The sequence below is a fragment of the Podarcis liolepis genome, assembly GCF_965112155.1.
Source record: "Podarcis liolepis genome assembly, chromosome: 14".
Lineage (NCBI taxonomy): Eukaryota > Metazoa > Chordata > Lepidosauria > Squamata > Lacertidae > Podarcis > Podarcis liolepis.
Genome location: NC_139569.1, coordinates 48,036,310 through 48,051,922, shown reverse-complemented (window position 1 = coordinate 48,051,922; position 15,613 = coordinate 48,036,310). Strand labels below are relative to the sequence as shown.

At 40.6% G+C, this 15,613-nt stretch overlaps 1 protein-coding gene and 1 long non-coding RNA gene across 8 annotated transcripts in view; both read left to right on the top strand.

The window, feature by feature from the left end:
- Positions 1 to 15,613, top strand: part of LOC310693676 — a 111,289-nt gene that overhangs the window by 67,556 nt on the left and 28,120 nt on the right. The gene's annotated exons all lie outside the window — the stretch shown is intronic.
- The window catches only part of ZNF280D (zinc finger protein 280D), a 32,544-nt gene that overhangs the window by 13,439 nt on the left and 3,492 nt on the right, over positions 1 to 15,613 (top strand). For all 7 annotated transcript variants that reach the window (XM_083475541.1, XM_083475542.1, XM_083475539.1 and 4 more), the window contains 13 exons: positions 1,628 to 1,731; positions 2,997 to 3,223; positions 3,829 to 3,986; positions 4,541 to 4,641; positions 4,741 to 4,887; positions 5,714 to 5,848; positions 6,618 to 6,916; positions 8,522 to 8,659; positions 9,867 to 9,929; positions 10,604 to 10,722; positions 10,816 to 10,852; positions 13,936 to 13,984; positions 15,020 to 15,084. In XM_083475541.1, coding sequence (XP_083331667.1) covers positions 1,628 to 1,731; positions 2,997 to 3,223; positions 3,829 to 3,986; positions 4,541 to 4,641; positions 4,741 to 4,887; positions 5,714 to 5,848; positions 6,618 to 6,916; positions 8,522 to 8,659; positions 9,867 to 9,929; positions 10,604 to 10,722; positions 10,816 to 10,852; positions 13,936 to 13,984; positions 15,020 to 15,084 — 1,642 coding nt within the window. The remainder of the gene's footprint in view (positions 1 to 1,627; positions 1,732 to 2,996; positions 3,224 to 3,828; positions 3,987 to 4,540; positions 4,642 to 4,740; positions 4,888 to 5,713; positions 5,849 to 6,617; positions 6,917 to 8,521; positions 8,660 to 9,866; positions 9,930 to 10,603; positions 10,723 to 10,815; positions 10,853 to 13,935; positions 13,985 to 15,019; positions 15,085 to 15,613) is intronic.

The following is a 15,613-nucleotide window of genomic DNA, read 5'->3' as shown; positions in this document are numbered from 1 at the left end:
GATTGAAACATTTTAAATTTAGGCCATGCTGGAAATAGACAAATTTGGTACTGAGCAAAAGCCAGTATTCCACCAAGCTGCAGAGCAGAAAGAGAGATGGGGTGGTGGGAAAGAGGAAGGGAAGTGGCAAAGTTTTGACTGCTAGCCACGCAGCATAGAGCTTTTCTTTCTCCACACAGATTTATACTTGAGGATTTGCTATGGTTAGGTTTCTTTTTTAAAAAAGAGCAAACACAGGCTTGCTGTTTCAGTAATGGTTTTCGATTGAAGATAGGCAGGATTGTACCATTAGTTTTAGCAGGTTAGTGAAGGACTCTCCTGCATTTATATATTTATTAAGCTTCAGGGGAAACTGAGTGTTGTTCACTCAGGTTTGTTTGAAGAGAAGAGAGTGAGGGCAGCGGCCATTCAATGCAGGGCAGCAGCGTCGCTCCCACCACCTGCTTCCCCTACTGTTGCCTTTTATTTGCTCAGGGTGGGAAGTTGCTGCCACCCATTTGCCTCACTTTCTCACAGCACCCTGCTCTGATTCTGCCCCTTGATCTGGCATATCCCCGCCCCCCCCCCCCAAATTACCTGCCTCCATGACTTTGTGAGGAAGCACAGGGAAAGCAAGACAGAGAACAGAAGCTCCTTGCAGAACGCTTGCAGCCTTCCCTTCAGCTCTAGGAATGACAGCTCTAGGAATGACAGCTCTTCTGCTGCTATTAACCCTTGCAGAACTGAGCAGTAGGAACCTCTTTGCTGGTCCAGGCACAGAGTGAGGAGAGGGACAAGGGACACTTGCGGGGTTTGCATTAATGAGGGAACCTGTCTCGGGGGTACCTGGAAGCACCTCTGAAATGTGTGTTGGGGCAATTGCCCCCTCGCCCTGCCCATGTTAAACCTCTCTTTGTGAATCCTTCTCTTTGCAAGGAGTTGCTTTGTATCTACCCATCTTACCAAGCTTTAAGGATTGCACTTTAATCCTGTCAACTGTTTTATACCGTTTTTATGATTTTGTGCCTTTTAGTAATTTCTAGTTTTTGTGTTTATATTCTAATTGATTTATTTTTGCAAAGCACCCAGAGAATATAAAGTGTAAAAATACTTACAATTTTAAGAGTCTTGGAACACAGCAACTGATTTTGATAGCATATAGAATGCAATTATTCTCTCAAAATTATCACCCTTTCAGAAGGCCCATGGATGTAAGCATTGCTGTGTTCGACCTAAGAGCTCTTGAAGCAGCAGGTCAAGCATAAATATAAGTCCAAAAAGTAATTAGTTTACTTTTGCATATCTACATTAATTAGTGATAACACATTGACAGCCTGCAACAGAAAAGATTCTTTCCGTTTACCAAAACTACAGTTCTTGTGCCACTTGGGGGAATGTTTTGCTTGTTACAGGCAAGCTATCAAATGACTTACGTGTTGCCTTTTGAGGAATGTGCACACAGAGATGAGACTTTTTTTTTTTTAAAAAAAGAACAAATTATAATGTTACTGGTGATATATCTTATCTGCTTTTGTTGCTGAACTCTGTATGTTTGTCATAGTTACTCAAGCGGTACATCGTAAATTTGAAGAAAGTGTCTGTTCAGAAGTGATAATTAAATGATAGGGTATACTTTTCCTTTTTACAGGTATTGCTTCGAGCAATGTTAAACATGGAGCACCTTTTCCACAAGCATGTCCAAAGTGTAATATTCATTTCAATCTTTTGGAGCCATTAAAAAATCACATAAAGGTAAGGGCCTGTTTTGGCAAGGGAAGGGGAACAAAATGAAATCATAGATGTGGCATTGAGTATTAATACGTTTTAAAGATGATAGAACTTTAGAGTTAATTATACTTAAGCATGTAATGGTTCTAGCTAGTTGCTGTTCCGTGGTGCTTTGAACATTATCCGCTTTCAAAAGCAAATTTCATGCATAGCTGTCAAGATGATAAATAAGAATGGAAGAAGGGCCTGGCTGCTGAGTCGTGCCAAAGGCCCATCTAGCCAAGAACTCTGTTCTCCCGGAGGCCAACCATTGCCCTTTGGGAGAATCATGATTTTTGCTTTTAAAAAATAACCTCGTTTTGCATATTATTTTTTATGGCTGATTGTGGTTTTCCCAGTGTGAAAAGCACTTTAAATGGCAGAATGTTCAGCTACAGCATTTTCTGTTTGCTATGTTTGTTTCTATGTATGTTATTAAGGATATTGTAACTCTTAGAGAAAATACATATTAAATTAAGCTGACTAGTATTAGCCCTGTTAGTACAGAGTTAAAAAGAAGCCTAGGATTTATTGTATAACTGTGCAGAATTCTGTACAGCTTGGATCTGTTATTTAGTAGCCCCTTCCCTTGAAACCATTCCAGCTTCATTATAAATACCGTATTTTTTGCACCATAACACTCACTTTTTTCCTCCTAGAAAGTAAGGGGAAATGTCTGTGCATGTTATGGAGGAAATGCCTACGGGTGGCATGCCTACGGATTTTCCTCCTCTAAAAACTACATGCGTGTTATGGTCGGGTGCGTGTTATAGAGCGAAAAATACGGTATATTATGAAGAGACCTTAAATTTTCTCAGTTGTTGCTTTTGATTCTTTGCATTGTTTCCTTATATGTACATCCCATAGAAGTCAAAGCTGGTGCCACTGTTATGTAATGCATAGTAAGCTAAAGATGCATTTTTATAACAGATGGTTTATGGAATTTGTATTTATGCTAATCACATTTGGGTGGAATTAAGTACCCTTGATCTCAAGTTAAAAAAACCGTCACAATTCTAGGTGTGTTTCCTTAGAAGTTATCTGAAATCTTTGGCCCTTGCTTTGTTACAAATGTGTTAAAACTTCTGGCCCCACTTACATACATTCAGCTTACCTGGGCTCAAAATATCAGGTCTTGGGGTTGGGAGGGGAGGGTTTACAAGCATATTTTTGTTAGGTTCTAGGCTATACTTCAGTTATTTTCTTTAAAAGTGAAAATGGTTTAGTTCTTTAACTTGCTTCTCTTTCAGTATTGCTGTCCAGATATGGCACATACCTTTCTGGGAATAACCCAGACAGTCAGTTCAGGGACATCAACTAAAATGGCTGAAACTGAAACAGGAAAACTGATCATGTTAGTTAATGACTTTTATTATGGCAAACATGAGGGTAACGTCCAGCAGGTGCGTCAGGAGCAGAAGACACATACGACCTTCAAGTGTGCCAGCTGCATGAAGCTTCTCAAAAGCAATATCAGGTATTTTTATATCCTGAAAAATGTACGTGTGATAAGAACTTTGGGCCCAGGGTTGGCCAGTGTGTAGCTCACAGTGTCACTGTAAGACATCTATAGGTAGTGTTTTTCCCCTTTGTTTTTGTTTTTCTGTGCAAAGCTGATTTTACATTCTTTCACAAAATGGTGTTTTCCTAATGCTACACTCAGAACAGTCTGAAGATCATACTAGAGATTGAGAGTTGATCTTTGGGAGTCCTTTCATAAGGAAGAAATGTAATCCCTGGGAATGGGGGAGTGACAGTGTTTCTCGGGAGAAGCTGCCCTATTTTTCATTTATAATCTTTGAGATCCCACTTGCACTAATCTGCTTGAAATGATAAATAGTGATAGCAGCCTATTTTAGGTTACTGTTTTTTCTACTTCCCTCTATTTCCTTCCACGTGTTTGAGGAGCTTGCACAAAGGAAGGCACGGCAGTCCATTAAAGGGCATTTTAAAAAAACATAATATGCTAAATATGTGTTTATGGCAGTGTCTTTAGCACCTGTCCAGTTTATTCATTAATGGGTTGTTGTTGTGTTTTTAAAAAAGTGTGGTCTATTGAGCTGTTCTTTGTGTCGCTCTCAGGTTTATGAACCACATGAAGCATCACTTGGAGCTGGAGAAACAGAATAGTGAGAGTTGGGAAAGTCACACCACCTGTCAGCACTGCTACCGTCAGTTTCCAACTCCTTTCCAACTCCAGTGCCACATTGAAAGCAGCCATACCCCTCATGAGTCATCGAGTAAGTTTCTCAGATGCTGTGTCTTGTACAGCAGCCCTTGGTCTAGATCAGGGGTTGTCAACCTTTTTATACCTACCACCCACTAATGCATCTTTCTTGGTGGTAAAAATTTCCTTACCACCCACCAGTGCTCAATGGGAGGAGGATTCAGCTCGTGCTGTAGAACTCCCTCCCGCCCACCTAGAATCCTGAAATGCCCACTACTGGGCAGTAGGGAACAGGTTGACAACTCCTGGTCTAGACAGCAGCCGTGCTATTTTGTCATGGTGGGGGCACATGCACTCTGCCCTAGTTGGGGCATGGGCATGCAGCGGCCCAAAGAGATATGGGATATTATGGTTAGAAATATTTGACTTTTGCAGATTAAAAGCATTTCTACTTTTCATTGGGAGCAAAGTAATAGGCAAATATTTTTGCCACAGCATGATTTAAAAATTAGGCTGCCAAAAGACTTGAGAACTGTCCTTGGATTAATAGGCACCATCTACTTTGTCTTCCGCCGTGGTTCCGATTAAGAAAAAAAAAGTTCACCTCTTGTTTCTGCTCTTTTCTAGCTCTATGTAAAATATGTGAACTATCTTTTGAAACCGAGCAAGTTCTTTTGCAGCACATGAAGGACAATCACAAGCCTGGGGAGATGCCCTACGTCTGCCAGGTACCTCAGAGCATCCTCCCCCTTGTGCATGGCTGTTTGTCAAAGACTTGTTTCTAAAGAATATTGCTTCAAGGCAGTCCATCTCTTTTTCCATTCTAGGTGTGCAATTACAGATCATCAGCATTTTCAGATGTGGAAAAACACTTTCGATCTGTTCATGAAAATACAAAGAGCCTGCTGTGCCCATTTTGCCTCAAAGTTATTAAACTTGGGGCACCATATATGCATCATTTCCTGAGACACCAGGTAAAAATACTCGATAATCTTTGGAGTATAAGCACTAGGCAAGAGGGATGTAAGATGTCTCTGCAGATGCAACTAGTAGCCAGCAAATTGTTAATCCCCCCCCAAAGCCCTGGTCTTCTATAAGTTATGATAACAATAGAGCTTAGAGCCTTTTCCACAGTGAACATTTGCTGACCATTAGCATACTTGAGAAAAGTTCAGCTACGTTCACAAAGCTCCAGATGTCAATTTAAAGTTGAATATGGCTAATGCAAAGGGGTTTTTTTAAAAAAAATGTTTCCAAGGTGAGATGGTGGCAGACAGAACTTGGAAGAAGTGTTTGATAGTAGGAATGGATGGTGCCTTAACCTATACTGTTTTCTCGCAAAAGTTTGGTTTAAGGAGCTGGAAACTATATGCTGTATCCAACATTCTGTGTCTGCTAGTGTGATTGTGAGTTTTAATCCTGCCTAACAGGAATCCAGTGCAACAGTTGTGCTAGTAGAAACTCACTATGCTGCGCATTGCTGGTAACTTGGTGCCTTCTTTGGGTCAGCAAGGTTCCCTTGGTGCAAACATTTCACTAGTGGAACAAGTGTACTTAACATCACATTCGATACAACCTTATGTGATGGTGTGTAATGTGAATTGTTTGCGATTATTTTCTATCAATAACTTAGTACAGGATTTTGTTGATACTGAATACAGTTAGTCCTTTATTGCTTGCAGCCACTGCTCATCACTTTTGCACTGTTTATGTTTTTGAAACCTCCTGGAATATTAAGCTTCTATTATCCATTTCATCAGTATGTTTTGGCTTAAATACATTTTTCTTTTTTTAAAAAAGAAAAAGGGAGTACATCGCTGTACCAAGTGTAGACTCCAGTTCTTGACATGCAAAGAAAAAATGGATCACAAATCTCAGCATCACCGGACATTTAAAAAACCTGCTCAGTTAGAGGGATTGCCTCCAGGAACCAAAGTAAGCTTAAAGCATCATGTAATGTTTATTCTGAAAAATGGCTACAGGGAAATGGCAGGAGAGAGTGGTGTGTGTTCATGTGTGTTCCCCACTGCTGCTGGGTTTTTTTGTGGGGAGGGGACTTGAAAATCACACTAAGGCTCTCTAGAGACTTGCAAAAAGGTTCAACTCTAAGCACCTTTTTAAGAACATTTAAAACCTTCCTGGGACTCAGATTTAAATCTGCAGCAGACAGGGGGTCTTCTTTGTGGTGGCACCTGTTCTGTTCTCCTGGATTTGCAGGAGTTCAGTCCTGCTTGGGTCGCCTGACCTGACCTTAGGTGGGTGACCAGCTACAAATAAATTTGGGCATACACTATGCAAAACAGATAGTTTCAGCCATCCTGGACCCTTTAATGGATTTCCCCTTGCTGTGTTTGTGTGCTTTATATGAATAGGTGGGAGGGGAGTTTGCACATAGGCATGTGTGTGTTCGTCATTGCTTTACTGTGTATTGCAGCACAGGCTCTAGCTGTGGCTGGATGGGCAATGATCTCATGGTGGGCATACTGCTAGCCATTGCCTCTGACAAAGTAGTCTGAGGGTTACAATAACAGAATTGTAGCATTGGCAGGTACACCAAGGGTCATTTATTCCAGCCCCCTGCAGTTCAGCTTGCTCAGAACTGCTCAGCCTTGTGCCCTCCATGCCCTCTTCTTGCAAGTCTTTTCAGCAAGATAAATGATTGCCACTCATTTAGGAGAGAGTTAACCGGGTCTCATGTTTCTAGGTTACCATCAGAGCTTCTGCTGGATCTCTTCAGCCTGGATCAGCAACTGCATCTCCTATCATCCCAAGTGCGTCTACTTTACACTTGTCCACCAGTGCCGCTAAAGTGACAAATGCTAAAACAACTCAGAACAAAACGAATACAAATAAAGTAAAGCCAAAATTGAAGCCATTGAGCGTACAGAAGAAGCAAGGTCTGGGGACCACCCAAAATAACAGTAGCAGCAGCAGCAGCAGTAGCATTGGTGGCAGCAGCAAAAGAAACAATAAAATTGCAAATACAGCATTAAATAATCTAAGGTAAGTCTTCTGGTAGCTTTCCAGAGTGTAGTTTTGAATGTTAACTGATTGGAATAAAAAAGGAAATAGAACTTGGAGTTCTTCTGAATCAGTAGAATGGTAACATGATTAATTTTGATTGGAATGGCCAACTGTTTGGGCCTTGTTCAGTGGGTGGGTATGTTCTGATCGTTTAAAGAGGGTCGGCGATGTAAGTGTCACTTGGATCAGTTCCCCAGTATAAGGGTCACCTTTCTCCCAAATAGGAGCTTTAGAGGCAGCAGTTTAAGTAGGAATTTCTTTCAGTAGATCAGCTTAAGGACTGTACAAGTAACATCAGCATATTTTTTCTTAAATTGTGTAGGTTTTTAAACTTAAGGACTATCTGCTTTCAAACACTTAGTGACAGCAGATAGCTTAATGCGGACCTTCTAGGATACACAGTAGGCTTAACTGAGCCAGCCTAAGACAGGGACTGGCACTGGTTCCTTTAAATTCCCAAAGCTTCCCCACTCTGCTCCTTTCTTTTGCTGTGACTGACTAAATAACCATGGCTATAAAAGTGCGTGCACAAGAGAGACTCTTTGCCCAAGAGCATGTGCCTCTGTAGGGAGACATTATTGGCATGGAGAGATGCAGTGAGATAGAATCAGAGTTGTTGAGTTCCAAGTGTCATCTAGTCCAACCCCCTGCAAGGAATCACAATCTCTTTGTTCCACTGTCAAACAGCTCTTACCACCAGAAAGTGCTTCTTGATGTTTAGATAGAATTTCCTTTCTTATAACTTTTGCAGCCATTGATTTGCATCCAACCCTTTGGAGCAGCAGAAAACAAGCTTGGCTCATCTTCCATGTAACGGCCCTTTAGCTATTTGAAGATGGTTATTATATCTCCTCTCAGCCTCCTATTATCCAGGCTAAACGTACCCAATTCCCTCAGCCATTCCTCATAAGACTTGGTTTCCAGACCCTTGATGACCTTGGCCACTGTTATCTGCACACGTTCCAGCATGTCAATATCCTTCATAAATTGTGTCCAGAACTGGACACAGGACTCCAGGTGGGGTCTGATCAGAGTCTTGTATTGGTTCTCAGCTACAGTAGCAGTAAAAACTCTGCAGATAAAAGACATTTACAGTAAAAACAGTCTTGGGCATGTGCCTGAGCTGGAGGCACGTGGAGGGTGCCTCTGCCCCATCGCTGATAAAAGCAAGAGAGAGGAAGATGCTCATATGAAGAACCTTTGACAGTTGCAACCTGTGTACACATTTTCAAACCTTTTCCACTGCTTTCAGTTGGTTAAGCATTGCAAACCTGTTTGCCCAGTATCCATAGGGCCTTGAAGTAAAGAAGGCTATTTTCAGAATGCCATATGCTCCTTGGAGCTTCCCAGCTGCCCTTCCCACTTCGTCCCCTTGTGCCACATTGACTCCCACCCTGGAAGGTCCTCTGGAAAGCCTCTTTCTAAAGATGGGGCGACATTATAAAGCAGAATTCAAAAGCCAGATTCTTTTTCTCCAGGCCAGTGGTATTAACTAAGCAAGCTTTTCTGGAAATAATGATTTGAAATGGGAACTTAACTTTTTTCTTAATACTGCATACTAATTCTGAAATTGGTTCATATTAGATGCCCGAATATTCAGAAGTGCATTGAGTGTTATTCTGATATAAGGACATTCGCCAGCCACTTTCCAGCCTATGTTCGCTGTAGTTTATGCAGATACAGCACAAGCTGCAGTAAAGCCTACGTGAATCACATGATGAGGTAGGAAATCTTCAGCTTCAAGTTGTTAAATTATGTCTGTAGTTTGTTTCTGTTCTGGTAGATTTCTGGTCTTTTTTATATTGCAGCAAGTCTGTGCCTCAGTGCAACCCTAACACCACCTCCCCTTGTGTAGGCACTGACCCTAACCAGGATTACTCCTGGGTAGGTTTCCCCCTTAAAAAATATTTGAAACCTGTTTGTTGGTGGTTGGAAGCCTGGTTAGCGTTCAGTGTGGTTAAAGCTGAGACTGGGGGCTTGTGCTCAGGAAGAGAAGAGGCAGGCAAGGAGCATACTGTCTCTCAGCCAGTGCTATACTGCAATGCCACAGCTGCATTAACGGAAGATTGGGGCTCTGCATGGCTTTAGTGTCCTCTGTTCCATGATTTATAAATTAGCATTTATGCTTTTTTAAAAATAAATGCTAGGCTGCTTTCTTCCACTAAGGAACTCAAAGCAGATTACAGCGTAAAAATAGAAAAATAATCAAAGCAATACCAGAGCAGCACAATAAAATTCTGTAATAAAATCAGTAGTCAGAAAAGCAGTGAAGAAAATCCAGCTTATCAGAAGTAAAAAAAACCTTCAGTTGATTTAGCCTTCCCCAGAGATCTCTTCAAAGAATCAGGTTCTCACCTGGTTCTGGAAGGCCTTCCTAGGGAGAGCATTCTGAAGCATTGATGCCACAACTGAAAAAGCTCCTGTTCCTCGTGCCCATTTTAAAAAATTCAGGTTTTGACCTAGAGCATATGGGTGAACAGGGTGCTTGAAGGCCAATTTTTTCTCCCATTTCAAAGAGGGAAAACTTCCTCCATGTGAACATACTTACTGAAGTGAAGGCCCTTTAACATTTCCCAGACATTTTTAAAAGTATTGCCATTTTAACATGCTACAATTTGTTATATTTTAGCTTTTTGTAAACCCACCCTGGAAGCACTGCTTCTGCTCTCCTCTCAAAAGTTGCTCTGGAGGAATCTCCGGTTCTTAGCAGAGGTGTCTGGATAGTGGCTGAAATCAGTGGCACAGCCTCCTTCGCTGGTAGACGCATCTCCCGGTCATGCAGCAGAATCTTTGGGCTCAGGAATGACTAGACACCTGCTTGTTTCTATACCTTAGATTGCAGTCTTATTGTTTAATGTTGTATTATATGATATGGGGGGACGGGACATTTCTTTGAGAAGTCCATTTCAGCTATTTTATTATCTTGTAGTTTTCACAGTGCTCGACAAAGTAAACGATTTTGGATTTATAAGACTCATTCAGAAGATCTGAGGTAACCATCTCCTTTTTCTTTTTTAAGGTGTACATTTTTTCCAACATGCATCACAGTCCTTGGATAAGTCCCGCTGTGTCGAATGAGGCTTTCTCCCCAAGTGTATTTCAGATTGCAATTTCAGTTACTGCTGAATTGGATTTAAGATGTGTGCATGTTATCTGGATTCCATCTAACTTTTATTTCTTATATAAAGCTTTGTTTTCAGAATGCAAAGCTTTCTTCATAAAATGAGACAACCCTAAACTAATATCCAAGCCAAAATTCTTGATTTTTCCGATGTTCTGAGATGTGATACTGATTCTTTTGTTTGTTAAATTTTGCTCATCATCATGATTTGTTGTTTTGAATCCATTTTTCCACATATCAGCAATTTCACAGACCCAGAAGTTCTAAGGAAAACCATCAAGGGAGTGGCGGGCACTGATAACTTTGCTTACCGAAGAAAGTACAACCTTTCCTTCTGTAGTCTTGTTCTTTCCAATAATATTATTCATATATGCAATGCTTATGAGAAATTCTTGGAACGAACATGTGTACCAGCTAGTATGTAATGAGTTTTACATATATATTAGTCCAGTGCATAGTTGACTTCACATGACATGGTCAGAAGAAGCTTTTTGTAACCTTTTGCCTCCCTTGCACTCAGGGTTACTTCTTCCTTTTTCCCCTAGTGGTGTTACTCTTGTTTGCCTTAATTGTGAGTTCCTGACTGATGCTTCCGGCTTGGATAATATGGCTACGCACTTGAACGAAAACCTTACTCATACTTGTCAAGTGATTATCGAAAATGGTATGTGGCTCATGTACCTCTGACGTAAGCCAGATGTTAGCCTGTTGTCTTTTTGTTGGTTTTTAACACTACTGATCTTCTCTTTAATTCCAGTTCCCTCGGACTATCTGGTTGCCGACAACCTTTCCCAGTAAGTTTCTGAGATTAGCTTGTTTGTCAGTTGGGTGGTTGTGTTGATGGTCTTCCAGCATAGAAACAAAGAGTAGATACCTATTCTATGATACAGAAGCAAGTTTGGTTGTACTCCAGATAAAAAAATGCAAATTCCCTTTTAAATATTATTAAGCTTTATTACATACACACAAAGGCCAGGATAAAAAAACCCACGCAACTTGCTTCAAGTGTTTTTGGGGACTTGAGGTTTATGTTTTACGAATAGTAGCCCCCAATACTGTGTGTCAAGCCATATTTGAGGCCTATGTGTTTGAGTGTGTGTATGATAGTTGTTCACCGGTGTGTGTGTGTGTGTGTGTGTGTGTGTGTGTGTGTGTGTGTTAAATCTCTGCTTAGCATCCCTGAAGTGCCTTCTTTTGGAATCACAACCCAAGTCTAATTACAGTGCTTTGTCTAATAAATTGTAGTGTTCTGATGCATCCTTATTAATGAGGAAGCAGCCACCCAAGCCGGTGGAGTTCCTCTGCATCAGGCCAAAGGGGGCCCATCTAATTCAGCCTCCTCTTTCCCAGAGTGGCCAAGCCTGATGCCCCAAAGGGCCTCTCAAAGCAGGACAAGAAGGCAGCAGCCCTTCTCTGCTGCTGCCCCCACCATCCACAATTGGCATTCTGGGTACACCGTCTCCAAATCTGGTGTTTCTGCCAGCAATCGTAACAGTTGATAAAGCTCTTCTTCGTGATTTGTCTAAATCCACCTTTAAAACCATCTGAGCGAAACTGTTAGCCACCTTCCTATCTTGTGAGTTCCAAAAAGCATATTGTGCTTTGTATGAAGAAGTAGTTTTCTGTTGTTGAGCCTAGCCTGAGCCTGTTGCTGGTTGTTCAAATGCCTTCTGTTACACCCTGTTAAAAATGAGTTCCCACCTATTTCCTGTAGTTCTAACCTGTTTGAGAGATGTGAAATTTACCATCGTTGCAGCACCTTTTATTCTTATTTAGTTGGTCAAATTAAATATGTTTAGTGTCTCCCATATACAGATTTTTTAAAATTTTATTTTTGCTGTGTCAGACAAGTTTTAACATAAGACAGTTTATCATACTTTTTTTTTCAACCACAGTAACAAATTATCAACCTTCAATGTAAATAAAACAATATTTTCTGTATGCTGCATCTCTGGACCAGCTGCTGGCACAGATAAAAGCCTGTTTCTCCTTTCTGAGTATCAGTTGCATTTGGCAACTTGGGTTCCCCACAAAGCTGATATATAGCAATGCAAGAAAAGGAAGTCTCTTTTCTCTGGTCACTTTCAGTAACAGTATTGATTGTAAAAGTCCCCTCCCCTTCCATATGGCTTTGACATAACATGTTTTGCACATGGTGGGTTGTTTTCCCCACACTACGTAGTAGAAACAATAAACATGTTTCACAATAAACAATGTTTCACAATATAAATGTGATTTGCATGTTCTGCAGATATTTTTAACATGTATTGCTGGTTCTATGTAGTGTTTTAAAGTCATCAATAAGACATTACAAGAAGTTAGATGTACTTTTAAATTTATGCTTTTAAGGCCAATCCTATGAGGAATCTTTTGATAATTGTCAAATGGTTGCTAATGACATACATCCTTTTAAAGTTACAAAAAATGGAATGAGTTATGTCAGCCTGTTAGCACTGGCTTTCGCCCTCATAATTAAACACATGCAGCTCCTTATTATGCCAAGTACCTTGTATGTTGCTGCAGCCTTAGTAGGGTCATTAATCATTTAATTCATGATTAATAACATTTCTACCCGGGTGTAAGAGGTGCAGTTCCATACTTCAGCAGATTAAAATTGACTTCAGTGCCACATCAACAAAGAAGATACAATCACCAGAAATTTCTTTAAACAAAAGCCTTTGAAAGGTTAAATTGTACGTTAAAAACCACGAGTCCACAAGGTTTTATAGGAGAGGTGCACTTCTTGCTCTTTCTGCAGTAGAGTTGTTCTAGCATAAAATATAAAAATCAATCATGGTGATGTGATAAGTTGCTTGTTTATTGTGGTTTAGAAGTCAATACATTTAAATAATGTATAACTAATGAAGTATGCCCTGGGGAAATATTTACAGAAAAATCTACCCTTTAAGTGATAGATTGAGGTCTATATTTATCAGCAAACACTACAGAAAAGCCCTTCATTGCGGTACAAAAATGCAGAGTTATGGCTGGAAGACTTTTTCCATGAACATCTCAGTTAAAAATAGGCAGGGAAATAGGAGCCCATTCTTTCCACAGAACGGAAAATCTGTGAACTTTTAGGTATGCATTTTGCTAATAATTTAGTTCAGGAATGGCAACAACCTTGCAGTTCAGAAAGTGCAGCTGCTGGGCATTAGTGCTTTACAGAATGCAGAGGCAAAAGAAATGCAGGCCTTGCCCAGGAAGCTTAGTCTAACCTAGGTGTGAACAGGAGCTCCCATTGGTTGCTCACATGTTGGTCCCATTTCTATATAATTGGGTGGGATTAAACAAGCCTGGCTGCTCCCGTCAGATTTTGTTTAGCCCCAAAGTTGAATGGGAAAAAGAGCAGAGGGGAGGGGAGTTTCCTCTTAAATTGAAATTAATTTACTTAATTTGAGCAATTCATACCTTATCCTTCTATTCCAATAGCAGCCCTTGTGACTTACAAAAGACAAAATAATAAAAATTTGATCAACAATAGACTATTAAACTGAGACAAGCGTCACAGATGAAAATGCATTATGCTGCAGAGTTATCTGCTAAACCTTTTTGAAATTGGCACACCAAATTCCTAACAAACAACTACCCAGAACAAGCTAGTGAAGAGTAGAGAGGTGGGGCCAAGTGGGTCTCTCTTTTCAGGTAGTTCCACAACCTGCATGCAGAATGTTGTACATGGAATTTGCAAAGGAGTAAAACAGCCACACTTCTCCTTGAGTTATTGTTTCATTAGGAAAGGAGGAAACCAATGACTCACAGTGGAGATTTTCAGAATAGTTGAAAAATTTAAATGTGTGTTAGTATTAATTTCCTGGACTTTAACGTTGATGATAATATGCTGTCTGAGAATAACAGATGTTGTTTCATTCTTTAGCCTGGTTAGTGATGCATCATTGAACAGTGGAGGTGAAGAAACATCCCAGGTAGTGTACCTTTGTGTTCTCAACCTTTTGAACTGGCATGCTCCTAAGGTGTATTTAGAAGTGTGTGTGTGTGTGTGTGTGTGTGTGTGTGTGTAGCTTTATTTTTATTTATCTGCAGCATAATAATCTCCAGTGTGTATATATTCATTGTTCAAACCTGAATTTAGATTTTCAAAATGGTAGGTTTCATAACTAAAAAATATTTAGTGGTCTATTAAGCCAACTTTCAACAGGGCAACTGCTACTTTCCTGTGTGTATGTAGTGTGATATTAATGCTTGAACTATTTGGCATGTATAGTGACTTTGGAGTGAAAAAAAGCATGCCCATATCCCAGATGGGCCCTGGCCATGTGGGTGGGGAGCAGAAGTTGCCACAGCACATCCACACTCTGCAGAAAGTTCTCTTTCAAACTAATCTCAAATAGAAGGCATACATAGGATGGGAGCAGGTGAGCAAGGTGGGCTAGCAATGTGCTTTTATCATTAGAAAGCTTTGGGTGTTACTGGCTTTGCTGAATGAAGGAAATCTGAAGAACTTGCACTGCTGGGGTTCCTTAAATCTACAGGGCTAAGTGATATTTTGCAAGCAGGTCTGGTAATACCTTGTGTTCCTTAACCTGCATGAGGCATGGCATGCCTCCATCTGGTAAGCCCAACTCCTGAGAGGCCATGTCCCCCTTTCCTCTTTTGCTACAGTTCCTCCCCTCCCAGCCAGAAAAAAAATGGTTCTCTTTCTGATTCTGTCCTTGCCACAGATTTTGGGCCTGTGTGATCGCCAGTTATCTGTGCATGTCCCCACTGCTTCCTTCTTCATCTTCTCATTTACTGCAGCTCTAGACTCATAATTACAAGAGCTTCTGGGATCCCAGTTGTTCTACAGGGGTTTCCTCCTAGATTCGTGCATGCAATCGATATTCACTGAAGGTCACTCTTCATTGGGAGCCCAGATTGTCTTTTGGAAACCCTCATTTCTCCTTAGCAATACCTAAAACTCACTGCATTGCACTGTAAAAATAATATTGTGTATATTTCAGGAAATTCCAAGGCTCAGTGCACCTGAAGAGCAAAAAGAGCAAAAAGAAACATCCATCTCTGCAAGGTAAATATAAGCACTGTGTCTTCTCACAAGGTAAAGTGAATCCAATATATTGCAGTTCCAAACTGATCTCCAAATTAAGTATCCCAAGTGGGAACTTGCAACAACCTTTTGCAGTTTATAATGCTGCTCTTCTTCATGTTTCCAGAAAGTCATGTCCTTTTTCAGGGTAATCTACTCCTTTCTCCTGGTTTATTCTTTCCCTTCTCTATCCTGCCTCCTGCCAAAAATGAAGAGAAAAAGAAAAACATTCCATGCCTTCTCAGCATGATCAGTCCTAATTTAGTTGTTTTGTGTTGTTGTTGTCGTCGTCGTCATCATCCCCCTATGCTTGGACTCCCTCATGCTTGTTCATGGATGGTACCTTTTTGTCTACATAAGAATCAGCACTCAGAGGGTTGAATTGGCTCTTGGTTTATAAGACTGCCTGAGCTGATGTCTCTCACCTTGTAACTTGTTTTTAAGGTTGGGGCCTGAGCATATTTGAGAGAGAGAGACAGAGAGAGAAAGAAAGAAAGGAAGGAAGGAAGGA